Source organism: Melospiza georgiana, chromosome 1 (genome assembly GCF_028018845.1).
Source record: "Melospiza georgiana isolate bMelGeo1 chromosome 1, bMelGeo1.pri, whole genome shotgun sequence".
NCBI classification, from domain to species: Eukaryota; Metazoa; Chordata; class Aves; order Passeriformes; family Passerellidae; genus Melospiza; species Melospiza georgiana.
This window is the reverse complement of record NC_080430.1, coordinates 103,307,458-103,335,223: the sequence shown is the minus strand read 5'-3', so window position 1 is coordinate 103,335,223 and position 27,766 is coordinate 103,307,458. Positions and strand designations below refer to the sequence as shown.

Below are 27,766 nucleotides of genomic sequence, written 5' to 3'. Positions count from 1 at the left end.
GCTCAAAGACTGTATTTCACCTCTTTCTGTGTGTGAGGCAGGAGTGAAACTGCAGAGCACTGAGCAAAGATACTTCTGTTATCCCGTGTCTTGCTCTTCCTTCGTGGTTTGTTTCAGGTTTTTCTTTCTTTTTAAGAAGTGGCTCTTCCCTCCCTGCTCCTTGCCCCAGGCTGTAGCCCTTAAAGCAACTGGGATGGAACAGCAGAGAGGCAATAGTTGTTTGTTGTTTAGATCTTACTTATGAAAAATACTAGGTTTCTGTTGAACAACAGCTGTTCTCACCACGCTCTCTCATTACTCACTGGGCACCTCCAGCCACAATTTTATTCAGAAAACCTGGAGATGTGCTGTGAACCCCAAATCCCATGTCTGTATCCATCAGAACTGTTCCTAGTGACAGAGGTGTTCTGAAACAAAAAATGTGTATGTAGTAAAAAGTGAGCTTTTCTGTGCACAAGTTACTCAACATTCAGGTTTTTGGCTGTTTCTTTCCAAGACACCAAACATTTGTTTTACACTTAGAGAGTCATCAGAACAGGAAACTAACATATAGAAGAGGAAAAAAATCCTTAATTTTACAGTTAGGCTTTTTTTTTTTTTATTTCAATCAATAGTTTAACAAGTGCTTAAACTTCCCCAGCAGTTTAATCTGGAACATAGTTGAGAAGAAAAATATCTTCTATAACTTTACAAAAATAAAAAGATTTTTTTTTTCTTTTAAAATCCTGCACTTTAGGCAAGCACACTCCGACTCAAGCAAGACTGACATTATATCTTAAAATACAAACTTCTGTTCATAGAAATGACATTCTACCCCAGGACAGCAGGCACAATAAGTAAATGGTATAGAAACTGAGTAAGAACACTTGTTTTGACTTTTCTGATCCCTTTTGTCCTATTTCTTGAATAGAGCCTCTTGAAACAATTTGCCTAAGCATTTCTTTTGGTTGCCATTTCTTCTGTCAGGTGGATCCTTGAGTAGGATATTACTGAGGGAAAAGCTTTCACCTGTCTTGGCAACATTGGCAACAGCTAAAGATACCAACATTAATGGATTAATTTTTTTTTTAAACCTTCTGCATTTCAGCAAGGGACAAATCACCCAGCTTGCAGGTCTTTCACTGCTAAACCACTTGCAGCTTAACCTCTTCAGCAGCCAGGGCTGCCAGCACATGAGGTCAGGTTGGAGAAATAAAATGAATGGAATATATTGTGTCACATATGTATGTGGTGCTGTGCAGCAGTTAATTTAGTGAGTGATGAAACCAAAAGAGGGGGTAAGCTTAGCTCCTCATTCTGTGCCTGCAAGCAAGGAGAAGCCTCACAGAAAATACAGACCAGCACATAAACTGTGCACTCTGAAGACTTACAGCTTTGTCCAACTTGACTTGTATTGGCTAAAAGAAAAATTAAAAATATACAGGCACGTGGAGGTAAGCTGGTGCAGCAAATGCTAAGAACCCAGATCATAAAATTGTTTCTGTCAACACTACAAATAAACTACAGAAGTCCCCAGTCAGATTTCATGTAATGCATTGTGAAGATCTTTTAAAAATACTTCCTTTTTAAGTGTCTTTAAATAACAGGGGGAAAAAGAACATTTATGGTACAATTTGTACAGTGAGTTACATTTTCATGTAGTCTAACCATAAACCTTTTAAAACCTAGACCTTTGCGAGTCTGTGATTCAAAACAGCTGAGATGTGAATGTGCTTTTAGAGGTTATAACTGGACAGATCTTTCTCTTGAAACTGTTGCAACATTTTCGACATTAGACAATTTACAGAGGAGTCACAAGGCACTAACAAACTGCAGATGATTGCCCTGATAAGTATAGAAAATCATGCTGTGGAAAAGCTCCTTTGGTCTTTGCTTTCATCCTGCATCACAAGGATGTGCAGATTTCAGCTGGGATTGAGTATGTGTGACACAGTGACAATTCTAACCAGTGACACAGTCTGACAATTCTAACCACGGATGTTTTTTCAGAGATAGGACCACATGGGAGTGGTCAATGGTGGTAAAAGCAGCTTGTCTTGTGTGATCCAAGGAATGCCACACAGTACCCATCCTTTAAAAAAAACCCAAGTGTGAATTCACTCCTGGTGCTAGATCTCAAATAGAAGTCAGAAATGCAGCAGGTACTTAGGGGACTTGTTTGACTGTAACAGCTCAGTAGCCCAGTTAGAGAAATGCTGGTATCACTCTGCTGACTACAAAACTCAATCTAGAGAAAACCAAACTCCATGCTGGTTCATAGCTACTCTGTCAGAGGCATCCAGCCTCCTTCTTGACCCTCTAGTTAAAACTGTGCTCCCCACCAGCAACTGATCCAGAGCTGGCTCTTCAAGTACGTTTGACTGCATGGAGCAAAAAATACATCAAGAAATGCTGATCAGAACAGCTGTTGTTCATTGGGCTCAATTCCCCACAGCTTTCAGATCCTTCCAACAGGCTGAAGAAGGATCTAACATTAAAAGGATGGATAAATACTTTGTCTGGTGATTACTGAGCCAACCAGAGCTCCATTCCTGACTCTTAAGTAACAGTTTTCTGTGAGTTTTTATTTGTCTGAGGAAGAATATGAAAAGATGTGGTCTGACTCAGCAGTGCATCTATCCATGATACTGCTCCTTCCCCCTGTCTTCCTGCTGTCTCAAAACTAGGTGAACTCATTCTGTTCCAATCCTGAGGAAAGTCACATCCATGTTTTCAAGGAATGGTTTTGCTATAGTAGTCAGTATGAAGATTCACTATGTAAAGTTGAAAGACTTTCATTCAAAACATACTTTCCCTAGGATACTGAAAATAATACATTAAAGGTTCTTTTTCTGACACAGTATTGGGCTGGGCAGCTAGCAGCTGCTCATGCTGTGAAGAAACACTACAACTTTTTTCCTTATGTTTCTTACAGATGTTCCTGCTCTTCCTGTGAGCCAAAATGTGTACATCAGTAAAAGCCACAGCCCAAACACACGATTAAGCTACGTTCTCAGTTCATTCCCCATTAAAGCATGGGAACGTGGTTCATCTATGAACTTCCAACCCCTTGCTGGCCTTAAACATCTCCCCTACTGCTTCCAGAGTCTGCTTTGACTTGCATCAGTGCACAAAAGGATGTATTCACCACCGAGAGAAACCTGAGAGTTTCCAGGGCAGGCTCTAGTTGACAAATGCTCTCTGAGGGCTGTCTCTCCACCTTCCCAGCAGTGTCTCTCCCTACCAATGCTGATTTAAGCTCCATAAAACCATGGCACGTGTTGGGACACTTCAGCAAGGAGAAAAGGAAGGACGTGGTTGCATTAGTGCATCTCTTGCTCCTCCCTCTCTAAGACTGGGCTGGTGTTCCTCCATCTGAGGGGGTGTTTCCAGCTGCTTTCTTGTTTTACCAGGAGCTACAGTGTGTTTGCTGCTGTAACCCTTTTCTCTGCTCTTACACAAGGTCAGATGACTAAAAAGATGCTGCTAAATAGGGCTGCAGAACACATTAGATCCCATTTGCTTTACTCTGCCCACCCAGCTCACCCAAGTACAGCACGTGGAGTATGTAAGGCCTCAGGAATATGGGAAGTCTTTCCTGCAGCCTTGGATTGGCAGCTTACCTGCACTCTGTGCATCTGACAGGAAAATTGCTGCTGCTGGCTGGCTTTGAGGGGGCTTCATTGTAGCTACTCTCTAGATACAAAGGGAGGCCTCGAAGCAATTACACAGCCAAGTTAATTGAATGAGAAAATACTAAACCACTGGTTATTTTTACAACTTAATGATTGTAAAAATAGCTTAAATTACTTGGAGTATTTTTGTTTTAATTAGGGGTATCAACCCAAATTTAGCACTTTTTGAACAGAGGGCTGTTGATTTGCTGATTCTTTCTGTATTATGAGCTGTGAGATAATGGCAAGATAAATCTTTGTGGGTTTCCTCCTTATATACATATCTACATCAGAGCTGTGAAGTCAGAAGGGGAAGCTGCTATCACAGTACTGGCACAACACCGAGCCCTTCCCCAGAGCTAAATTCTGATGAGAAATCAGGCACTGGGGATAAGAGTACCACAACAGTAAGATGGCAGAGATGACTGAAGCAGGATCATAGAGTTCATCCCAACAGTTAAAAAAAAAAAAATAAAAGGAGACCCCTTCCCTCCCCCCAGAAGTCTGCAGTCCTAAAGTGCAATTACTTTTGTGCAGTCGTGTCAGGCCAGGGATCAGACTGGATGAAGTTCAAAGCACAAACATCAAACGAGTGCCGTTCGGGATTCGAGGAGGAAGAGGGAAGTAAGGAAAAGAACAACAGTTCTCAGGCATTCAAGTGCATCAAGAAAATAAATGTCCTTTTCTGTCTGAAGAAAAACAACCCCCAGTCTGGTGGAATCCTGGCTCTGTAGTCATGAAAAAGAAGTTTTCCTCGCTTCTAGCTGAGAATGTCCCAATATGACACAGTACAAATAAACAACAGAGCAAGAGCTGGGGTGCTGCGATATTTTTCCGGTGCCCTGCTGCTGTAGAGCCTGATTTTATTCTCCTCGTGTGACTCTTCAGCTCTGGGCTCTGATGAGGTGCACTGAATTAAAGGCATCTGGTAGGAAGTGGCTCTCTTCTCGGGTCGGTCGGGGCTGGAGCCGTCGCTGGGTCTCTGGCCGTTGTAGAGCAGGTACCTGCCCCGGGCATCCTGCTCCATCTTGAAGATTTCGTACTCGGTGTGAGGCAGGCGGATGCCGAGCGCGATGCAGCCGTTGGTGTGGGTGACGTCCTGCTGAACCCCAACCTGCCAGGATCCCTGGGCTCCACACTCGTTCCCGTTGAACACATTGAGCAGCGAGGCTGTGGATATATCCATGGGAGTGACCTTCATGTGATTCACTGTGAGAGAGGAACAGGGGAGCTGTTAGCGGAGGGACGAAAACAACAGCAAAGCCAACGTGCAGATCGGGGCACACCTGTTAAATCAAAATTGTCTCCCCTTGTTTCTTCTTAAACTTGTTTTTCACATTACAGGTGTGGCCAGCAAATCTAGGAGCACCATTTAATGTCTTTGTCTTTGTCTTTGTCTGTGCAAAAATTGCTTTTTGCAAAGAACAACCTCCCTCCAACTCAGCTGAAGAAAACCTGATGGCCACGTATCTCAGCCAGAGATTAAGCAGAGCTTTTCATAAATTCCAGACAATCCTTCACAGATAAAGCCTGGTTTGTTGTACTAGGAGATAAGGAAAAGAGGAAACAATAAAACTTTACTCATGTTTTATTACTGCCTGTATTAATTTGTAAGTGGGGCATTTATCACATATTTTTCATCATTTCTTAACATTTGCGAGCTACCCTGCAAACCTAATAAAATAATTACTTCCCACTGGGAAATCTGTAAAACAACACAGTTGCACTATCATCCTATATTACCTGTCCTTTTTTGCATGAATTATAAAATATAGATGACCTACAGAAAGATGTTTTTTCTCATCTCTCAACATTGGCTGCAGCTTGCAGTATCAAATGTAGAACTGCTGCAGTTTCTTTAGTTCTAACCTGCTTGTATTTCAAAGGAGTTTAAGGCATATAAAGTTTCATTTTCCAGCCAAGTTAAAGAAGTTGAGAAAAGCCAAAATGAATGAGCCTGCAGAAGCTGAATAGAGATATTTCCTGGTGTGTGTTTGACATTGTATATCAAGAAAAAGGGATCTGAATGGATTGGTGCTACCAAAACAGAAGCAAATAACCATCCCTCATGCCTCCCAACGTACAAAAATCCCAAATTCTCTTGCAGATCATTTTATAGTAAGATTTGTTGTGAGCTTTTCCTGAGCTTTTATAAACAGCCATTTGACTCAATAGCTCTACAATTCACATTATTTACTCTAGCTGGAGTAAAAGGTAATTTATAGAAATTGAACCGGAAAGTTTTACCTAAGCTCAAATTAGTGACCTTGATCTGTAAGGTACGTTGGCACAACATAAACCAGAAATGCAAGCTGGATTTGATGCCAGGAGCTGAGCTGGGACATGCTGCACATGCAGCCCTAAAGAGCCAAAGTTCTGACAGGCAAGGGTATCTCCCACCTCCTAAAAAACATCTCAGATAAATAAATTATTTCTTCTAGTTGGATGCTTTTCTAAATTAGACCCATGTAAGATGCTTTACACTTGTAATGTGGTAACTGAAATAAGGAGAAAAGCCTACAGAGGGCTTGAGGCTACCAGAGGCTCCGCTGGGGCTGGTGCCGTGGCGGGATGTTGTGTTTTGGAGATGTTTGTTTGTGTGAGTGGCTCAGGCCCCTGAGCTCTTTTTAAGCAGGGTTCCATGGGGCTGCTTGCAAAAGAAAGCTTCTCAGCCATGGGTGGCGTCACCACCGAGAGCTGCTTTCCAAAGTACCCGATGGCTTTGGGTTGGATACATTTTGTCTTTGCTCTGGCATCTTTAATCAGAGCTGTGTTTAGGGACACCCTTATTTGCTTGAGGGCCCCTTGGGAGCACATGAAAAGAAGCATGCCGCTGCATCTGTTTTCCAGAGAAAATTCTTTATACCCCTTCAGATCTGAAATGCCTTCTGAAGATGCTTTTTTCTCTCTACGGAAGGAGCCCTAGGACACAGATCTAACCACTTCTTTTAGAGGCTTGATGGCTGGCCACTGGACTTCAAGATCACTAAGTAATGTGGAGTCTTATTTTCTTGTGTGTACTTAAGGACTTCTGCCTCAAATGAGTATTGCTTCAGTGGTGTGAAATGCCATGCAGCTGTATAGTTTGGCTGGGCATTGACACAATGCCTGCAAACTTCCCAAGAAATTATGAACTCCTGAAAATCCCAGAATGAAATCATCAGCAACCAAGTCATTATGAGGAAACTGCTCTGGTCCAGAACTACCTCCCTCCCCACTGTATCACGCTTCTCTACCTTTGAACACAAACTCCGTGCCACCCATGACTTTGGACGAGTGGACTCCGCGGCTGTAGCGTCCCTTGGCGTAGATGGTGAAGGTGGGGTGCTTGCAGATGGGGTCGGAGTAGTGGTAGTAGTGGCCCTCCCAGGTGTTGTTGTTGTCGTGGAAGATGAAGTGGCGGGTGAGGAAGAGCACCTCCGGCCGCACCTCGCAGCGCTGGCTCACCCACTCTCCGTGCAGCCCGATGGTCAGGTCCGCCTTGGGGGGCAGGAGGGGCGGGCTGCGCTCGTCCGAGCGGTAGATGATCCTGCACGGGATGCACTTGTCGTCGTGGTTCTGAAACAAAGCAGAGAGGAACTCTCAGCTGGCATCACCTGGGATACAGGGCAGTGTATCAGGCCAGCCCCTTCATGCTGACGTGACACCAGCTCCACACTTTAAGGAATGCATTGTCATTTCTGATCTTGTTAGTGGTACTATTTGGCTTTGTATTCATAAGACTGCCCAGCAGAGGGGCATGTAAGAAATGAATTCTCCTGTCTGCATTTATCTGAAATTAACATTTTAGTTCAGGATCTAGAAAAAGCTGACTTTATCCTTCAAATCATACAAGAAGCTGGCAGATGGTAATTTACTATGATGATAGAGAAATGCTGAGCTTCATAGCAGCTCATGTGGACTTCAAAGTAAGAGCTGTGAATATGAGCATTTATGTTACAGAGGGTGCTCAGAGAGGCCTCAAAAAAGAGGGCTGGAAAGGTGTACATAGAAAAAGTATTTCTGTAAATCTCCCAGATGGCTGCATCTTGAGCTTTAGCTCTTAACTCAATGCACCTCAGGAAAACACCTCACAGCTTGAACGTGGTGAATGTGAGTAACCTGCCAGTGCACCTCCCTCTCTCCAGGAAGGATCGAGGAGAGTCCTTGAGAGATGAAAGCACAGGATCTGTGTTGGTTGATCTGAACCACTGCTGGCCACCAGCCCTGCTCTGAGGAGGAAGGAGGTTGGACTTGGTGACCTCCCGAGGGTCTTTCCACCCCTAAACACATGGTCTTCTGGAGACCACATGTGCTGACATGCTCTTGAAGTGGATGTAGTCCTTTCCAAACACTGTGGAGCTTGTTACCAAATTTTAAGATATGTTTTTTTCAGCTAAATTGTTGAGGAGCAAGCAGGTTGAGGTCTGTCAGTACCTTAGTGAAATACAAAGAACATTTAATTGAGTAACTTAACTGCAACTGGTGAAGTTACTGCAGATATATCCACAAAAAGTATCTTCAATTGTAAGAGAAATAATGTTTTTTTCTGGAGATGAAGATGCCAGTGCCTTTTAACCACACATTTCTGTCCTGCCATGGAGCAGACTGGCTGCACTGTTCCCTGACACATTAAGGGCAATGATGACAGTAACTTTATGGCTGTGATTGCCCCACTCACAAAGCCAGAAAGCAAGAAAAGTGCTATAAAACTAAAAATAACTTATATAAGTTGAATCTATCAATAGTAGGAGAGAATTTCTGTTACAGTCCCTTCTCCTCTGAAGTGCATTTGAAAGCTCCTATCATCTCCTAGAGGAGACCTTGGCAGAGCAGTATATTGGTTTGGTTTATATACACATTTTCCTCCCAGGAGCTGATCCTCCAAAACCAGTTTGTGAGCCAAGGCAATTTAACCTGGGAACCAAAGATTCCTGTTGCCCTTGTTCAAAACCTGAAGAAAACCAAACAACAACTCAGCCTGTTTTCTTTTTTGGTCACCACTGGCCACCATCACACTGTGAGCAGAGGCGACTCCTTTGGCAAACCCCAGGAAGATCCCTGTTAACTCTGTTACTTGTCTGTAGTTCACCTTTGTAGTTCTTTGACCACTGTGGTCCTGAACTGCTGTACTTCTGTGCAGCCCTTCTAATTGTGAAGGCTTTGCCCCAGCTGTGAGGGTCTGGCCAGCTGGGCTGCTAAGGAATGTCCCACCTGATGGCCTTGTAGTCACTGACAGTGTGCCCAAATGAAGGGGCTGAGGTAACCAGAAACTTTTTGCATCGAACTGAGTGCAGCAGGGAGAGGTTGGGGTGGTGAGGGAGGAAGCAGAAACATCCCTTTCACAGCTGTGAGACACCAGCTGGCTCCAGCCCCTCGCTGGATGTACTCTGAATCCATTGCTTTCTGAATCCATTGCTTTCTCCATTGCTGGAGACCAGCATTTGAATCTAAGCTCACATAAACCTTTTTTGCTGTGATACTATCTTTCACAACGTTATAAACTTCTTAGTGGAAGAATATGCCACGTATAAATTCCCTCAGTATGATTTTTTGCCCATGTAATGGGCAAGGGAAAAAGCTAGTTCTGTTATGAGGCAATTTGGCTTAATTATGGAGTAATTTATGTTTAACAATTGACTGTATATTTCACTCTTGCTTTTTTAGGTCAGCTGCTCTTGGCTCTTAATTACACTATCTGAGGCTTTGCAATTCAATCCCTTTCCATGTGTTTCAGGGAAAGATTATTTTCTAAAAACAGGCATTCAAAGAAAACAGGGAACAGAGACAAAGGACGTTTGAGTCCAAACAGGATTAAGAACTCTCTAGTAAAAAGCTCATTGGGGCATGACATAAACTAAAAAGCAATAAAACAAGCAGAGGACAGGATGGACATTGGTTCTACGTTTTGATTATCTTAGGTGCACAGTGCAGTATTTTTAATACTGGGGCCTTGCTAGAAGGACTGGGCCCTAAAATAGCTGGGAGATTCCTTCCCATGATGGGTGACTCCTTGCAGCTCTGCAGTGCCAAAGCCATAGTGACAACACTCCTCATCCTTCCAGGTGTTTCTTTAAAGCCAATTTCTGAACTAATCCACAAAGCCATGTGTGCCAAAACAAGCCTGAATCTCTGGCTGAAAACTCAGTTCTTGTAGCTGGGGAGAAAATAGCTTAGTATCTAAAAATTCCCACCAACATTTTTTCTTATCACTCCGTCCTGCTGTCTCAGCTGAAGTGGTAATAAGGACAGACAGCTCTGGAAGCCAAGCAAGGAGGATTCCAATTAAAAAAAGCAAACAAACATGAGGTTCCTTCATCTTTTTCCCAATTGCTATGGACAGTCAGAAACACTCCCAGCACAATTTAATTTTTTCTTAAGTTCTGTGGAATTCTAAGACTGCCTAAGACTAATTATCTGACATTGGCTATGTCACATAGCACGTGGCTGGGTCTGTCATGTTGTACCCAGCATATCCTTGTTGCAGGGAGACATGAGATGAGAGACCAGGCATTGGATTTCTTCAGGCATGGGCTCAGGCTTGAACTGTGTGTGCAGTACAGATCTAAGCAGAATCCTGGGATGTTGAAGGGGCCAACAGCCACAAGAGCTGGGGTAAGAAACCCCTGCCATATGAATGCATGTATTACCCTGAGGGGAAGGGCTGAAAAAGAGGAGGAAGAAAAGCCACACTCAGCTATGTCCTTGCACACCTCCTGAATACCACATGTCACTGGCAGGACTGGTGGGACTGGAATGAATCATGCTTTAAGCCTCACCATCCAAGGAAACACAGTACCAGGTGTTAGTGCTAATAACCAGTGCTGCCAGGATGAGTATAAATGGAAATTCTTGGGAGAACATCAATTCAAGGAAATGCTTCCAGCTCAACAAAAAAAGCTGGATGGCTTTGCTTCACACTGCCGAGGAGCCAAGTCCACAGCAAGGACACATTTATGAATTGCTCAGGATAGTATCAGGCTCTCCCCTCCACCACTGTAGATAACTGCAGACCAAGACAACACTTTAAAAAACGACCACAAATTCTCTCCAGTACAAAAGTGATAATTTGCAGGCTTTGCATGACCTCATATGAGGCTGAGTTGACTAATGTGCATTAGGCTGGCTCTGGGGAGTTGACAAGCATGGCTGACACAGTTACAACTCAGCCTGCCAAATGGAATGAAGAGAAAAGAAGATTTAAAACTTTAATTAAAAATCTTGAGGCAAGTAAAATGCTGGAGAGAGCGGTAACTCCTTTGCAGAGTTGTCAGATGGATATTTCTTCTGGTAGGGAGCAGAGGTGCTGCAAGCAGGAAGGAGGGTGGAGATACGCTCAGATTTATCTGCAAATACGTACCATATATTCTAAGATATTGAGGAATGGTTTTTATTAACTGCTCTTATGAAGGGAAAGATAGTGAAGGAATCTCAAGGCACTACCATTGCACAACTGTCTGATCTATGATGTTGATTCTGTTGCACAACCCTGCATAAAACTGAAATAAACAACACCAATATTAAATGCAAAAGTCTTCTGGTTGTTCTTTTCTGGTATAAATGACTTTAGTGTGGGCAAAATACAAGAACAAAAAGAAAACCAGACTTCTCAGATGAATGTGCTTGCATGTAATCTGTCCCATTAAAATGATACTAAATTATGGTGAAATGAATGTTTTATGAAGTATTAATGAAAAAAAAATTCCAGGAAAACCCAAAGGGACAGCTTGAATGTCCATTTTCAAAAATAAAGTATTCCTGAATAAAGCTGCCTTATGTATTTATTAGGCCCTTAAAAAGCATCCTATCTAGCCCTCTAAACCATGCAATATTACCACTGAGTCTTCCCTGCCCTTTTACAAAAGATGAAGCCACTGTGCTAAGATGCCAAAGGAAGGTGTCTAGTTTAGATACATATGCTGAGTTGACCTGGAGGCCTGGGCTAGGCTAAATGGTTAATTTTGATCCCTGGTGCTGCACTTGAGTTGTGGCAGGCTTTTACTGCAGCTGCAGAGCAGCCAGTGCTCAGTGCAGACGTGGCACCTTCAAAGGCGCAGGGCCACAGCCGACAGCGCTGCCGAGCATGGCCAGGGCCACCCTTGGCTAAAAGCTGCTGCTCCCTCATCTCCTTAGGGCACCACACACAGTTACTGTTCATAAACCTGGAGCTAACCCACCTGACCATTCTTCTGAATATTCCTACCTTGCTTCCCCTCATTGTTTTCCTAACCAAGAGCTCTTTTCAAGTAAAAATGGACAAAAGGCACCCTTCAAGTGTTGCCTTAACCTAGAAGTCTAGTGGCACCACTCAGACAAACAAAGGAGTTTTGTCTGCCAAAATTGTGCTTTTTGGTTGAGTTTTGCATATTTCTCTGAGGCACTTCATGTGTTTAACATCTATTTATTAACTTATGATTGCATTTCCCTGGGAGCTTCACAAGTACATAGCATTCCCCTAGAGATGAAGTCATTGTGTTTCAAAGAGATGAAGACTCAAATTTTTGAAAAGCACAGGAAACCTTGCACCCTTTGCTCTTTCCTGGCTAAAGGAAAGCCCAAGAACCAGTCCTTCTCCATACATTGAATCTGTATCAGCTGCAAATTCCAGGTGCTGCTGGAAGTCAGGTCCCAGAGGTAAATAAAGTTGTAATAGAGAATTGATTCATTAGTCACATTTTAAAGGGAAAACATATTACTGAAACAGTGTGTCCAGCAACTGATTGAGCATGACAAAGAGTGAAGGTTATCCTAGAGTGCTTTTTAGATTTCTTGTGATGTTCCTGGCCATGATAGCCTTATTCCTAAGTAATGATCTAATCAGAATGACCGGTCATCACAGCCCTGCTTTGATATTTCCAGTTACTCTGTCACATGATAAAATAGCACAAGGAGTTCTTTGTTTACAAAGCAATATTGCTGAGGCAATTACATGTCAAATAAGTCTCCCAGTACTGCTATTGTACACATTTTCTGTAGTTTAGAGCAGACATTTCTGAAGACATTTTCTGTCCTGCACAGAAAACGAATACTGCATTCAAGCCTTCTTCATGCTACAAGTCCCTGTATACTTCTGTGAGATTACAACTAACCAGGCAGCCTCCCTGATGTTGTCCTAACTGGGAAAATTTTGTATAACATATGTGATGATAGCCAAGCAGTTGCCCCATCCTGCCCTGCCCAGCCATGTGCTCCCTCACACTGGCTGAAGAAGCTCCATGTGTGATAGCTTGAATCATTCAATAAACTTGCAATGCCAAGAGACATCAAAGATGTTCATCTCCATTCATCAGCCAGTCCTAACTAGTACCTTGAGCCAGGTTAGAGAACAGCCAAGATAAATCTATATAGTGACCTATTCATCATCTGCACTCAAGAACTTACACATATTTTGCAGGAGGAATTTGTTTAAGGTATGTTCTTATCTAAGAGAGTTCGTAAAGCCTTTAGAGATGACATATTATATGTTTTTATAAGCTCCCTGATTCTATATGAACACTTGAGATACAGTAATCTGTGAATTTATTCAGATTTGTAGCTCAGCATAAAGCTGTCTGGTTTTTGGACAGCCCTTTTGATTTACCATCCCGTGGTAAAATCGCTGCAGGAATTTGGAAAAGGTCCAATTCTATTTGTTTAAAGTCCTGATCATGTGGCTTTGGCATTCCTAACATATCCAGCAATCATTTGTTTTTAATTACCGTTCATTTCAACCACATAAGTAATGAATCTGGCTACCACATCCAACTTACAGGCTGTGTAAACTCTTGGGCTGGGTGGAACTTTCTTCTATATAGAGGCTTAACTATAAATTTAACTCAAAATGTGAATCCTCTTAACTTATTTTAGGCAGGCCTTTATGAGTCTAAAATATAAATAAATAAAAAGGAAATGAAAAAAGCCTTAAATGAAAGATTCCACACAATACACCTGATTCACTTCAGAAGCAATTTCCTGGCCTCCCCAACCTCTTGGTATGACTGTAGAAACCTTAAGAAAACAAGTTGATTTAACGTTTCTATTTATTCATGGTGTCCAGTTTCCAGAGGAGTCTGTGACTTGTAGTTTTAAACTCAATTTAGCATTTAAACTCATTTTCAGCTGGGTCCCAGTGGAGCAACAATTAAAAAAGGAAAAGAGTTCAAAAAGGAAGGGTTATAACCTTTCAACGGTATGTTTGCCTGGACTTCCAGAAAAAAAGGGGAAAAAGCACTTCTGTTACTATTCTTCCTGCTTTTGGCAAACAGTAGGTCAGAGTGCCTGTTGAGAACCTGTTGGTATAGGGATCTTCATGCTTAGGTGCAAACCAACAAACCCACATCCTGGAATCTTTCATGGCAGCTGAAGCAAAGGTTCATTTTCTATGGTATTGCTATTTATATCATGCTGAAAGCCTAGTACCAGCAGGCCCAGCTCCTCTTAGCTAACCTGTCTCAAGAAACACACCTCTCTTATGCAGAATTTGGTCCCTTAAATTTGAACATTGTATTTTAGAGCCACTATATTTTAGAGAGAAAAAGGGATGCTATGGTAGCAGAACACGCAGGCAGGAAAATCATTACCTAAAATTGCAGCAGGCCTGGACAACAATCTGAATTTTCTAAAGCTGTCTGAAAGTACATCTGACTGCTCTGACTGTAATGAAATTACTACAAGGTGGAAATGTAGGCATTTGCTGTCTTATACATCAGCCCACAATAAAATATCTAGATTAGACCAGAAAAACTACTCAGCTACAGTGATTTAAATCAAGATTTTGTCTCTCTTTCAAGCAGCTGGAAAAAGATCTACAATGTTTTCTAGAACAGATACAATATAGCTGGTGTCTGATAATTCCTACCTACAGATACCTGTAAGGAAGAGATCTAGCAAAGAACCCTCACACGCAAATCAGTAAAGTTGATGTGGTTAATTAAAAAAAACCAAAATTTTGCAGAGGATTGTGCTGTGGTACATCTTCTGCTGCTGAAACTCTCTATTTTGGGAAAGTAAGTTCAAAAAGAATACTCAAACTTGTCCTTGGTAACTTGAAGACAGCATAAGAATGACAGAAATTACCACAGTTTTCATAAAGTTTTTCATAAAGCAAAACAGTTGACTGTGGATTAAAATGATCCCTAGGCCAGGCTACAAAGCAATAAAGGCAGATCACACAATGCTGTATTTCCTGCTATTGCTGATAAGCTGTAACTGATTTTTGAACCATTTGTGATGAGATGATTAAAAATGGTGGTAACTCATAGGCTGGAAGTGATGCTGTGGCAGTGCCCAGCTGGAGCACACTGATGGCAGCAGCACCTGGCAATGCGGTTCCAATTGCTGCCTGCCTTTGAAATGTCACCAGGAAAGATCTATAACAGCCTTCCTGCTACAGGCCATCAGTGTCTCTGCTTCCTGTTTGAGTTTTATTTAGCTTACTATGGGTTGATCAATTCCTGATGAAGCTGAGGGCACTCTGAGTCTCCTTTGAAAACTGAATTATCAAGAGCCCCATTCAAAATTCACCTGTTTTTAATTTCATTAGTGTGTGTGCCTACGTCTGGATCCATGACCTCTGCAGTCCTTCAGTTTTTTTCCCTTCATGCTGCCCCTTCCATGTGTTTACCTTCCAATTTCCTTGTCTCCTCTTCAGGTTATGGATCACCCAACTTCCATCTGCTGATATTCATATTTGATTTCCTCTCTCCCTAGTTGCCCCCACAGCCATAGAAGTATCCACTGATGCCTGTTCCTCTTCTGCTATCTCAGTTCTATATGAAACATTCCTCTCAGCTGCTAGCCTACAACCATGGTCCCAGCCAACCACTCCCACTTCTGCCTACAAGTCTCTGATTCCATCTTCAGAGTGGCCTTTACTAAGTTTACTTCATGAGATTACTTTTTTCCATATTTGCAGTCACATAAACTGCAGCAAAGTTACTGTTCTCACAAAGTTCTGTTATCTTCTGTTAATTATGGCTGTAATCAACCCCCTGTATTAGAAGCACACATAGATTTTAGGTTACATCAGTGCACTTACTCAGAACAACTGACTGATTTGGGCTTTATCAGCAATGTCTTAAAAAGAGGACACATGCAAACCCCCAGACACGTACCTTCACATTTTGAAGAGGAGGCTGGTAACTAGAGGGCCGATAGAACCTCCTCTGAGCAGCATCAGTGTGAATGTCTCCCAGGAACAGCTCCTCCACAATGTGGTCTACATTGAGGTGCAGGTACTGCTTCTCCACACGGATCAGCTGCAGCTCGTGCATGGCAAAATTCAGAGCTTTGGTGCATTCACAGCCATTCTCTTCTCTCAGCAAATCATAGCTCTCCTTGTGCTTCCAGGGACTATCTCCTGGGATAAATCCAGGGCACGTCTGGTTCACCAACGCGCTCAATTTTTTGGCTACGGCTTCGTTGTGGCATATGATCTGCACGCTGCGGAGCTGGTAGTCGGCCTCGGTGCCGCCGCGGATGATCCAGGACGCCTGCCGCAGGCGAATCTTGCCGCGAATGACCAAGGTGTAGATGGGGTTGGTGCAGCGATTGCCTCCGTAGTAGAACTGATAGGCCTGGAAGGTGTTGTTGTGGTAGAACCTGTAAGACCTTGTGAGGAACTCCGGGCCCGCTCTAACTTCGCAGCTGTGGGAGGAAACAAAGTGTGGAAACAACATTTTAGCAAGGTGGCACACGATGTCTGCTACGGGCAACATGACCCACATGGGTCCACAGAGACACCTGGGTGCTTAAATCCCTCCAGCAGGAATAGGAGTGAATAGGAAATAGGCATCTGTGGCCTGCCAGTTATCCAACAGTTCCCCCTGCTGCTATTGGCACACTGCTTCATGGTGTCATATCTACTAAAGGCTTTATCCTGTAGGCTTAAATACTTTGAATTGTGTTTTGCTTTTGCCTTTTGTCTAGGGACGACCATGTGATTCAACTCTTTGTGGAAAATAGGAGCAGCTTATTAACATCTATTGCTCTCTTTTGCACGGTAGATTTAGCAGAATGACTGATAACATCAGAAAGTGAAATGTCATATGTCCAGGGAACAGCAAAAAGAACTGGCTTATAAGCTGCTCTAGAAGCTTCTCTGTGCAACTCCATGATCTCTGGTCTGCTGTGGATATGCAGGATCCTATCCTGAGCTTTTCCACTCAAAAATTCAACAATACTCAGGTTCTGTCAGTTCTTTCTTTTTCTTCCCAATGACCACCCCCCCTTTTTTTTCCTGGCAGTGTAAATGGCAGTTAAATTCCACTTCCTGTAGGAAGCCCTCCTGTGCCTTCAAACTTGTTCCCCTTGTCACCTCTACACTGCTTACTATAAACAGAACTGTAGAATTGTTAAGGTTGGAAAAGACCTCTAAGGCCATTGAGTCCAGCCTTTAACCCAGTACCACAATGTTCACCACCAAGCCACACCCCAAGTGCCACATCCACACGTCTTTTGAACACTTCAGAGATGTTAACTTCCAGAGATATTAACTCCACCACTTCCCTGGGCAGCCTATTCCAATGCCTGACCACTCTTACAGTGAAGAAATTTTTCTTAATGTCTAATCTAAACCTCCCTGGAGGAACTTGCGACCATTTTCTCTCATCCTGAAATACACTCCTTTCTGTTAAAAAAAAAAAGTCTTTCCTACTACAAGTCACTTCCAATGAGCTTGTGAATATTGGCTGCTGAGACACAGAAAGCAAAACAGCTCTCTGAAACACAAGTCACCAGATATAAAGAGTAACAGAACTAGTGAAATACAGCTTCTTGATTTCTTTTGCTAATAAAACCTGTGCTAGACCCATGCTCTGAAAACAAGGACCCATTCAATGGATCAAGAGCATGGAGACAAATATAGTACAATGTTATGTTTGAATGAGCATCCATTTTGGCAGCTTGGTAGGCTCCTTCCTATTCAGAGAGATTTAAAGATATTTCACAGCATGCTGCTTAAAATCCAGACATTAAATTGATTCATCAAGACAGCTTTATGGCACGCTATTTTAATGTTCATAATGCTGCTCCTTCTCCTTTTATGCATAAACATACAGAGAACATCTGGAATTTAGAGCATCACCATATTAAAGAAAATATTTCTGTTGTTGAAAGTGGGAATATTCATCCCTCCCTCTCTGCTTTTTTATCATCTTCTCTTCCCCATCCCAAGCATTTTGTTTTATCTTTCCTTACCCAGTAGAGACCCAGTGGCCCTCAATATTGGGAGGCATCTGTACGGTGATGCGGGCTCCATTGTGAAGGTGTTTCAGCATATGATGGCACTGTGACTCCTTCAAAGTCCTCCAGGCACTCTTCTCCAAGGACCGAGGGTAGGTCCTGCTGTCAGGGTGCAGAAGAGCAGAACCTTCTCCCAGCCCTGTGACAGAAAGTGTAAATTACATCATGAGACCCTGCTGAGTTGGCCTTCAATGTGACAAAGGACACTGTGACCATCTTGTGTTGAATGACACTTGTTCATATTGTTATGTGTCTGGGCAAATACTGTTTACATTTATTTTCTCTTATGAAAACAAACAAACAAAAAAAAATGGGAAGCTCTTCCTTTCTGTCATAATCCACTAAATAAATTTATGAAATAAATTGAGGAAAAGAGCTCGAACTGAAGTGCTGTGTTTTCACACCCAGGAGATGTGGCTCTGAAACTGAACTTTAGAGACACCTCTGTAATCTCTGGTCAGGACAATCAAAAACCTAGACTTTCAAACTTTCAGAAAGTTGCATCCAGATCCGGACACAAACGTTGCGGTTTCAGCCCTCCTCTAATTTGAGCGCTTCTATAATAAACTTGCAAATAAAGACTACTCTTTAAAGTCAAGGGAAAACAGATATTAAAAGCAAAGGCTCTGCACACAGGAAGCCTCTGTGATGACTGAGGTGGTCAATTAAAGGCAGATCCTTCTATTTTTATTTTAAAGGGGAAAAGGAATTTCAAAAGCTAACTTTATCTCCAGCACACAGTAATTTTGGTTTCTAGTAATGTATACATGCAGAATTTACTAGCATGCTCTCTACACAATATTAATGGAGCAAAATGTATACATAGCTTCAAAAGGATTGTGCCTTTACTCTTTTAGACACATCCTGCTCTTAGATATGTTGGAAAATATGGATCAAAAGAAAACCTCACATCTAGGGGTTAAAAGGTGACAAACATGAACCTTACATAACATGTTGGAAACTCTATTACATTGCCAGAAGGAATTTGAGCACCAGAGGGCTACAAAATGGGTAAGGGGTCGGGTGAAGGGGCTGTTTGGGTGCCTGGGAAGTTGGGGCAGCCATCTCAGGAAAGGGATGTCTCACTGTAAGAGCTTCCAGGGGCAGGGTCTGGGATTCATCCCCATATTTGCTGCTGCCTTCTCAGCTGACCTGGATAAGAAATGGGGCTGTTGGGGATCACCACTGGGAACCACCCAGTACAGGATCCTATGCTTTATGACCCAGGCCCCATCTGACATTTGGGCACATGCCTAGTGTTAGGTAGGCACTTTCTTAAGTCTTTCCCATTTCCTATTAAAAAGAATTAAAAAAAAGAAAGGAAAAAAAAGAAAAAAGAATAAAAAAAAGAAAAGAAGAAAAAAAGAGAAAAAAATAAAAAGAGAAAAAAAGGGGAAAAAAGGTGATTTGTTATGTTGGGTAGGTCTTAGATCTTCTGGAAGAAACTTGGGTAGCACCTGGGAAAATGGCATTGCGAAAATTATAAATACATGTCAACCATTTAAAAACAGCAATTCCTCAGCTAAACAGAAGCAAAGACTTGTCCAGGAGACAGGGTAAAAAATGATCAGAAAGAATACAATAAACACTTTAACCTAAACAGTGCTCACCATTGAACAACACTGGGATTTAATGAGATTAATGAATACAACCTCACAAAACCTTTTCTGGAAAAACTGATAGCTTTGTTATGTTGCAGGTAACAAACAATTCTTCAATGTGAATGAGAATTTATGGCCTTGCTTTCTATAGGGTAATAAATACTAGGAATACTTTGATATTTGAGCACACTGCCTGAGATGTCCTTACAGAAGCCTGATTTTCAGGGGATCAGTACTTCTCCCTTTCTGGATGTCAGAGATTTCTCAGGTATTCCTACACTGCTGAGCAGAGTCACTCATGCTAGCACCAAACAGCTCCCACTCCACAGCCAGAAATGGTATAGCCATGACAGGGTGATGCTCTGCTGGAACTGACTACATCTTTGGAGAGGCAGGATTGACTAGGCTGGGCCTGTGCTTCATGTTCATGCAAGGTACATGGCAGAGGTTGTAGCCACCAGCACTATCTTTCAACATGGTGTCTCCTGCAGACAAATTATCTCACACTGAAAAAAGACTTTGAAAATTCGCATTTCCTTTGAAGTTGTTGAACGTTTGAAATTTGCCATCAGAAGAAAGTTTTGAAATTGTTCAACGAGCTATTTTCAATGCATATTTATTGTACCACTGCTTTTATGCAGCTGTATTTTGCCTAGTTCATGTCATATGACTCATGAATACAGATGCATTTAGAAATGATTTATTCATTTAGGCATACTTGGGGATTTAATTTCTTCAAGCAAAAATCCTTCTTTGGGAGGACACCATCTTGTATGTGCACATATCAAAGAAAAAACTCAGTAACCACATCAGACATTCCCAATTATTCCCTGAAGGAAATAATAAAAAGAAGGAGGTTTTGAAAAGGAGTCAAACTTTATGCGGTATTATACAGTGTCTTCTTTGATACAGCTCAGAAGCAATTGTATCTCAGCTCTCCATGTCACATGAGTGTAGTTCTGTCTGCAACTTGCAAATGATAAACTGCAGCTAGGGAATAGCAGGGAGCTTCCATCGACAGGCCTAGAGGAAAGAGGGTATTTGTTTGGGACTCTATCCACCCAACTGCGACAAATGAAGGCAAGAACAAATTCAGGTAATCAAGAGAGGCATGAGAACATAACGATGGCTGCAGAGACACAGGGAGAGGTGTAGAAAACACACACATAGAATGGTTTGGGCTGGAAGAGACATTAAAAATTATCCAGTTCCACTTCCCCCTGACCATGGGCAGGGACACCTTCTATAGAACCAGACTGGTCAAGGCCCCATCCAGCCTGGCCTTGAACACTTCCAGGGATAAGGCATCCACAACTTTCCTAGGCAACTTGTTCCACTGACTCCTCACCCTCACAGTAAAGACTTTCTTCATAAAGAAAGAAATGATTGGATTTAGATCTAATCTAAACCTGCCATCTTTCAGTTTAAAGCTGTTCCCCTTGTCCCATCATTAAATGCCTCCGTAAGAAGTCCCTCTCCAGCTCTCTTGCAGGATCTCTTTAGGTTCTGGAAGGTGCTCTAAGGTTTCCCCAGAGCCTTCTGTTCTGCAGGCTGAACAACCCCAGCTCTATCAGCCTGCTGCCACAGGAGAGGTGCTTCAGCCCTCTGAGTATCTTTGTGGCCTCCTTTGGACTTGTTCCAGCATGTCCACGTGCTTCTTATGCTGGGGACCCCAGAATTGGACACAGTATTTGAAGTGGGATCTCCCCAGAGCAGAGGGACAGAATCCCCTGCCTTGCCCTGCTGCCCACTCTGCTTTGGATGCAGCCTGGGATGTTTGGCTTTCTGGGCTACAAGTGCACATATTGAGCTTCTCATCAACCAACACCTCCAAGTCTTTGTCCTTGGGGCTGCTCTCAGTAATGCTAAACAACATCACAGGACTAGAATATCAGAATATGAAATAACAGTATAAAATTGAGAGACAGCAATGGGACCTTTACCTATGTTTGCCTTGCTGGAGCAAGTAACTACTCAATTTAGTGCAAACTCCTTCCTTACAAAGAAGTAATTTCAACACTTTTGCAGTTACTGACATATGCCTGTAGATACAGCTGCCACACAAAAGAGATTCTTCCCCTTGTACCATCTGCAGGTCAAATACTGAGACCAGTGAAATGCTCCCCACACAGAGCAGTAAATCAAATTCCATCTTCTGTGTTTTTCCTCCCAGCAGGTGCTCAGAGGCAGTGCAGTGCCCCCCTGCCCCACCTTTGGCAGTGCACACAAGGTGTTCTGCAAACTGAGGGACTGCAGGGATGATTCACTTATTTTAAAATATCCATTTGGCCATGTTAAATGAGACATTGCTGGAAAGGCTCAAGGTTAAAACATGCATTCACAAAACTGGGAAAAGAATTTCATGACTCTTTAGAAGCCCACTTTGGATAGTAGATGCAGTTGCAACATAGTTGGAGTCATTACTTTCATTCAGAGAGATCCAAGTCTGCTATTCTCCATAGCACTGACAGATGGTAGGTTTCAGTATCTCCATGACTGAGTATCACAGACTCAACTGAGAATATTTCAGACTCTCTCTGACTGACTGTTTGAATTTTTGTGTGTTATCAAGGAATATTACCCACTTGTTAAAAAATAGAAACCCAAAAATCCACCCACTATGCTACTAATCAAAAGTGTGACAGAATTCAAACAAACAAACAAAAAAATCTTTGCGTGAGATGAATAACAATAATTTTGTGAAGTGTCTGGTTGGCTCTCACTCTAGCTACACCAAACCAGAGATTGGTGTGATTGTATCCCCTACCCCACAGCATTTGTTTTCACAAAGAAGCAAGTTCAAAAGGAAAAGGAAAATTCCAAAATCCACTTGAAACACCAGGTGGCAAAACAAAAGCATGTTACGATGAGCTGATATCCAGCTTCCCTTTCAAAATCAAGCCCGAGCAGTGACACAGCTTTAGCATGAAACTAACTGAATATACCATGAGAGGTGCTACAGCTCACTGGAGATCCCTGCCCAGACCCTCAGAGATCACACAGGTCAGGTCTTTGAGGGCCTGTGATCTCAGATCACACTTTACAGGATCCAACATCCATCTGAGTGGGAAAGTGGAGGCCTGCACAGCTGCCATGCCAGTAAGACGTGGATAGGAGCATGTACCACACCAGACAGAGGGCTTCAGGCTCTCATGTTGACCTATAAACCTGCATCTGATGTGGGAACAACCATTCAAGATAAAAATAATTGTTAAGGGAAGATAGGTTACTTTCAAGTTCTTCAAAGATTTCTGCACATAGCTGCGAGTAAAATACAGATCTTAAAAGGGCAATCTGTTGGCAGCCCATTACCCAAACGTGATTCAAAAATGGTTATGACAAAACTCTCTGCCAACATTTCTGAAAAAAACTGCAAGCTGCTAGAATGAATGTTTTGGTTTTCTGAAAAATAGCATGCAAATACTGTACAACTGCAACAAAGATAATACGTAGAGTTGTGCTTGAACACAGATAGTTTTAATTTAATTTGTGCCTCAACACCCAGGCCAAATTCTGTTCAGAGCTACGCCAGACTGCTAAAGCACAAGGCAAATAATCTTAAACTGTTTAGATTTTATCACTTTAATGAACGTCTCTACCAGAATCTAAACCACGGCTTCAAGCATGTCCAAGTGTAGCGCTTTAAAACAGTCTGAAAGCTACCAGGTGTTCAGCAGGTTCATCCTTTGCTAGATCGTTGGAGACATGTTACCTCAGAGTAGGATTCAAACCTGGCTTTAGGCTGGGATTGCTCAGCAGGAACCACTTTTTTTTTTTTTCCTAATTTCTAGTGATGTAAATACAGAAGAACAAAATTTTATTATGAAGTAAAACAACCTCGAGTGATAGCATAAGTTCAAAATAAGCAATGGCTTAATCTCTGACAGAAATATTTTAACATTCATGCTTTTCTCCTGCAGCAATCTCTTTTCAAGTTAGAACTTGTCTGAAACTGGAAAAACCTTACAACAGATAAAGAATAATTGGCTGGATTAACTTTATAGCTCTCCTTATCTGGGCAGTTGCCCTGCACAATTAAATAAATAGACATTTGGATCATGCTTTTTCTTGATGTGGGATAGTGTCAGATAATGCCTATGACAGGCTTTTAGCTCCAGTGCAAGCTTACATAATTGCCATGGAGAATATAATGTCCTGTTACCAAGCCACGAGCTGTGTTTACCAGTGTTTTCCCTGCACTTGAAACTTCAAAGAGTCCTCGCAAGACTGGGGCCCAAATTAGCTACTACAAACAAAAGGGTTGGGAAAGGAAAGCCGGGTTTTATGGCCAGGGAAGCAGACAGGACAATGACTTCCTTTCACATGTATCTGTTGCCTCTCTTGCGCACACAGAGCTTCCAAGTGCAGCTTTTGAAGAGAGGAAAAATGAACGCTTCAAAGCATGGAAGATCCTGAGGAGGGATCCAAAGTATGTCTACATGGGACAGCTAAAAAGAAACCCCCTCAAAGCTGGCAGGGCCAGCATGGAGGTCCCCTGTTACCCTATAGCTTGGTCCTCATTCAATGCCCTGTCTTGGAAGAGGTCAGAGAACCAAGAGCCAAGCTGTTACACAGCCCATAACCTCTGCTTAGCTGAAGTTCTTAATTGGGATGGCTGCTGCTATGTGTGCAAGGTGAAATGGCACTGCCCAGAAAGAGGGCTTCTTTATGAAACCCTGAAGGGTTAAAGCCCATCTTCCTTCAGGGCAGTGGGAACTCTGCCCCTGACAGGAATGGGTGCAGTGCTAGGATGTCTGTGCAGTTCAGTATCAATGGTAGTTTGGGCTTGCCCTCTATGCAAGAAACATCTGCCCTCTGTCAGAGCATCTGCTCCATCCTGTACCCACACCTTGGCACTGGGGTTTATTCATGCTGGTTGGCCCCAAATCCCCTGGCACTTGTGTCCAAGTGAAGACAGTGCTAAACAAACTCACTACAGATAATCCTGCCCTCTACTAGCCCTAAATAGTCACCTCACTAATGAAATCCTACCCTTGCCTTGGATAGCTGAAGGTATTTGCCTCCAGTGTGGGTGAGGCACTTTTGGGCCCCACTGTGTGCCAGCCTACTTTCTACAGACACCCTACAGAGCACAAAAAAGTTGTCCTCTCTGTTGATGACATCAACATCTTACCGCTGTGTTAGCCCACAGTCAAGCTACAAAAATGAGTGAAATGGAATTTACTCTGACAAACGTGTGAATAAAATTTAGTCCATCTTCTACCTCTCCCTGCAAATTCTCCAACTCTTACACTAAGCACTGTGTCTTCCCATCTTTTTATTTAACTGAGGAAACAGATCGCATATGTCTCTAGCACAGGGCACAATATATGTTAATTCTATGGCTATGGGTATTTATATCTCCTGATGCATTTACTTACTATTTTCCTGAAAAAGTTTTGAAATAAAACACTACTATATAACTAATTTAAGCAACACTGCCAGAGAACTTTTAAAAGCATAAAAAGTTTTTCTCTGAAAAGCCTATCAGTCTTGTTTTCATCGTCTTTATTAGTACCATTTCCATGATGTTAACTAATTGTTTTAAAGTTTCTAACTCATTACTCTAACAGTAGCATAATCAGAAATATACTAAAGCTTTTTTTTAAGCATCTGTATTTATAAAAAGAAAAGGTTATGTTTACAAAATAAATTACCCAAATTTGTTTTAAATCCACTTGAATGTAGCTCTTATTATTCAGGTTTTTTGGACTTGAACGATCTTAGTGTTTGGCATCTGAAACTTCTGTGGCTTTTTGTCTAAGCAAAGAAAACAGTGATAATGGACAACTTCCAGCTGCAAACCTGGTTTTTTTTGGGGTTTTTTTTTTGTGACACTGTACATGTACAGGTTTTATTTTGATTAATGAAGACTAGTTTTTCCAAATTTCAACTCAGTGACGTTAAAGCAGGCATTTCTTAATGTAATGAAAGCAGAAGCTCGAGCCTTACAGGATATTTTAACTTCTGTCACAAAGCTTTAAGCCCTAAAAAGCCTCAACCACCCACCCACACTCACTCACTTTTAACCCTCGAATTGCCATATGCAATAGAAATCCAGAAAGGAAATGCTGCACGCTGCAGAGAGGCTTAACACTGCAGTCCCCTGGGAACGCTGGTTATTCTTACACATTAGCAATTTGGGATAGCTGCGGATCAAAGGATGCTTCTACTGATTTTATGGCATGGATGGAAAAGCTCTAGACCAAGTTTAAAGCCAACAGGGTAAAGACATTTCCATGAGCTATATTTCAGTGCCACTGATATAATTTTCAAGTTTGTAAGAGGGCAGTAGTTTCCAAACTCTTGAAACTCTGATCCAAACTGTGGACTGCTACATTACCAAGGTCCTTGTCTTCATATACAAGGCAGCGAGTTGTATCTTTCTACAAGAACTTTGGTTTATGTTGTTTGGTGAAATATAACTGCAGATGGAAGAAATGGATGACTTTTCTTCATCATCCTCTTTTGGCAGCTGCTGTTTTGATCTGATCACTGGCCCTGATTTGTTTCCTGCTCCAGCCAGCACTCAGCTCTGCTCTGTAATTCCAAGCAGATGAGCCAGGGAGTCCAACCCTGCAATTACACCTCCTCTCTTTACCCTCTAACTTCAAGTCTCCCATTTCAACTTTTACATCTCAGATCACAGAGTTTAAAGAACACCTATGGCGTCCTGTCAAGTCTGGCTCAGCTAAACATGTTTCTACGCTCTCCGGATCTCATAGCTGAGCTGTGAGAAGAGTATCGACCCCCTCCTGGGGATCAGAGCCTCCTACTCTTTCTTTCTCTAAACAAAATATACCATCAGAAGCCCATGCTCTTTATTATTTATTAAATACCATAGTGTGTGCTTAGCACTTGTACAAACACAGAGAGAGACAATCCCTGCTTCACAAAATCAACCCCAGGAATAGCTTTGAAATCCTTAACCCCAGCTCACAGATCTCCCACTGAATCCATGTAGGTCACTTGCACTTTAACAGTTAAAAAAATTCCTCTTTTTACGACTAAGCTTGGGGTCCTAAGAAATTTAACTGATGGAGCCTGGATGCTACAAAGGACTTCAGAATTGGGAACACTCTCCAAAATGATGCTGAATAGCTTGAGTCGCACTTTCAGAAGGATATCATACCCAGATTTTTCAAATCTGGCTGCCAAATGTTAGACATACCTAAGCAGCTCATTAAACTGCCTCCTTTTCAGAAGTTTCTCTTGAAGAACACTGGCTCTCTGAAAAGATCGGTTATCTGTTTAAAGGCCTAAAAACGAATTTACAAGATAAACTTTCAAGTTTAAATACGCTGACTTTTCTCACTAAAATTTTGCCTGCAGAGATATGTCAGTCCAGGGTTAAACTGAGAGGCTGTCAAAGCAGGAGTGTGTGTAAGAACACTGAGAATTTTTGCGCTCTGTAGCAAAACAATTTTAGTTGTGCACAAGATCCGGTGCTGGCACACTTTGCCACCGAAGCCTTCCCAGGTAACATCTCCACGCCAAAAAACGCTTCCCGATAAGAGGAAGAACGGGGGCCCCGCAGGGCGTCTCGGCCAAACGCGCCGGAGTTCGGCAGCGCCAGCTCTCGCCGGAGGTGAGTAAAGAAACTTTGAGGTGCCCGGACCAACTGCTCCATCCAAGGAGCTGCAACGCAATCCGCCGACACCCGCTCGGGAGCGGGGCGCTTTCGGCGTGCTTTTACCCACACCGGCGGTGCCGCTCCTCGCGTGCTGCGCAGGGGCTCCGCTCACACGGGCGTCAGGCAGAGCCACGGGGGCTGCCCGCTTCCCATCCTCCGCCCGGGCAGGCGGGACCCAGCGCCCGCGGCCACCACGGGAGAGCGCACCCACCCAGCCGCGCCCCTCCGCGCCCCCAGGGCGGCTCTGGGCCCCCCGCACCCCAGCGGCTTTGGGGGGCCGAGCCGCGCCGGCAGCGCACTCACCGTGCAGCAGCAGGGCTGCGAACAGGTACCGCACCAGGCTGCCGTACGGCGCGGACATCTCCCCGCTCGCAGCGCTCCTCGCCCGCTCCTGCGCTCCGGCCGCCGCCACTCCCGCCGCGCCGCCCGCGCCTCAGCGCCGCCGCGGGCAGCCCACGGCCCGGCGCTGGGGGGCAGGCGGCTGGCGGGCCGGGGACACGGGCACCCTCCGGGACCGCCGCCGCCGCTCCTCAGGGCTCCCGCCCCGCACGCCGCCCACCCGGCAGGGCTCCGGCTCGGCCGCCGCCGCTCGGTGCCCGAGGATGCCCGCACCGCCGCTGCCGCCGCCTCCTCGCTCCTCTCCGCGCAGCGCGGCGACGGCTCCGCTTCATATTTCCCCT

The 27,766-nt window shown here is 43.3% G+C and overlaps 1 protein-coding gene across 1 annotated transcript; it reads right to left on the bottom strand.

Annotated features, from left to right (window-relative positions):
- Positions 1-587: 587 nt before the first annotated feature.
- APCDD1 (APC down-regulated 1) lies at positions 588-27,468 on the bottom strand. The gene is made up of 5 exons (XM_058039147.1): positions 27,390-27,468; positions 17,808-17,991; positions 15,725-16,256; positions 6,890-7,211; positions 588-4,862 (listed from the first exon to the last, which is right to left on the bottom strand). The coding sequence occupies exons 1-5, from the start codon at positions 27,445-27,447 to the stop codon at positions 4,414-4,416; spliced, it is 1,545 nt and encodes a 514-aa protein (XP_057895130.1). The 5' UTR covers positions 27,448-27,468; the 3' UTR covers positions 588-4,413.
- Positions 27,469-27,766: the final 298 nt, after the last annotated feature.

Coding starts and splice junctions, on each gene's coding strand:
- APCDD1 (XM_058039147.1), bottom strand. CDS start 27,447: ATGTCCGCGCCGTACGGCAGCCTGGTGCGGTACCTGTTCGCAGCCCTG. Junction 17,992..27,389: donor CGCAGCCCTGCTGCTGCACG/GTGAGTGCGCTG, acceptor TTTCTGTCACAG/GGCTGGGAGAAGGTTCTGCT. Junction 4,863..6,889: donor CACGGAGTTTGTGTTCAAAG/GTAGAGAAGCGT, acceptor CCTCTCTCACAG/TGAATCACATGAAGGTCACT.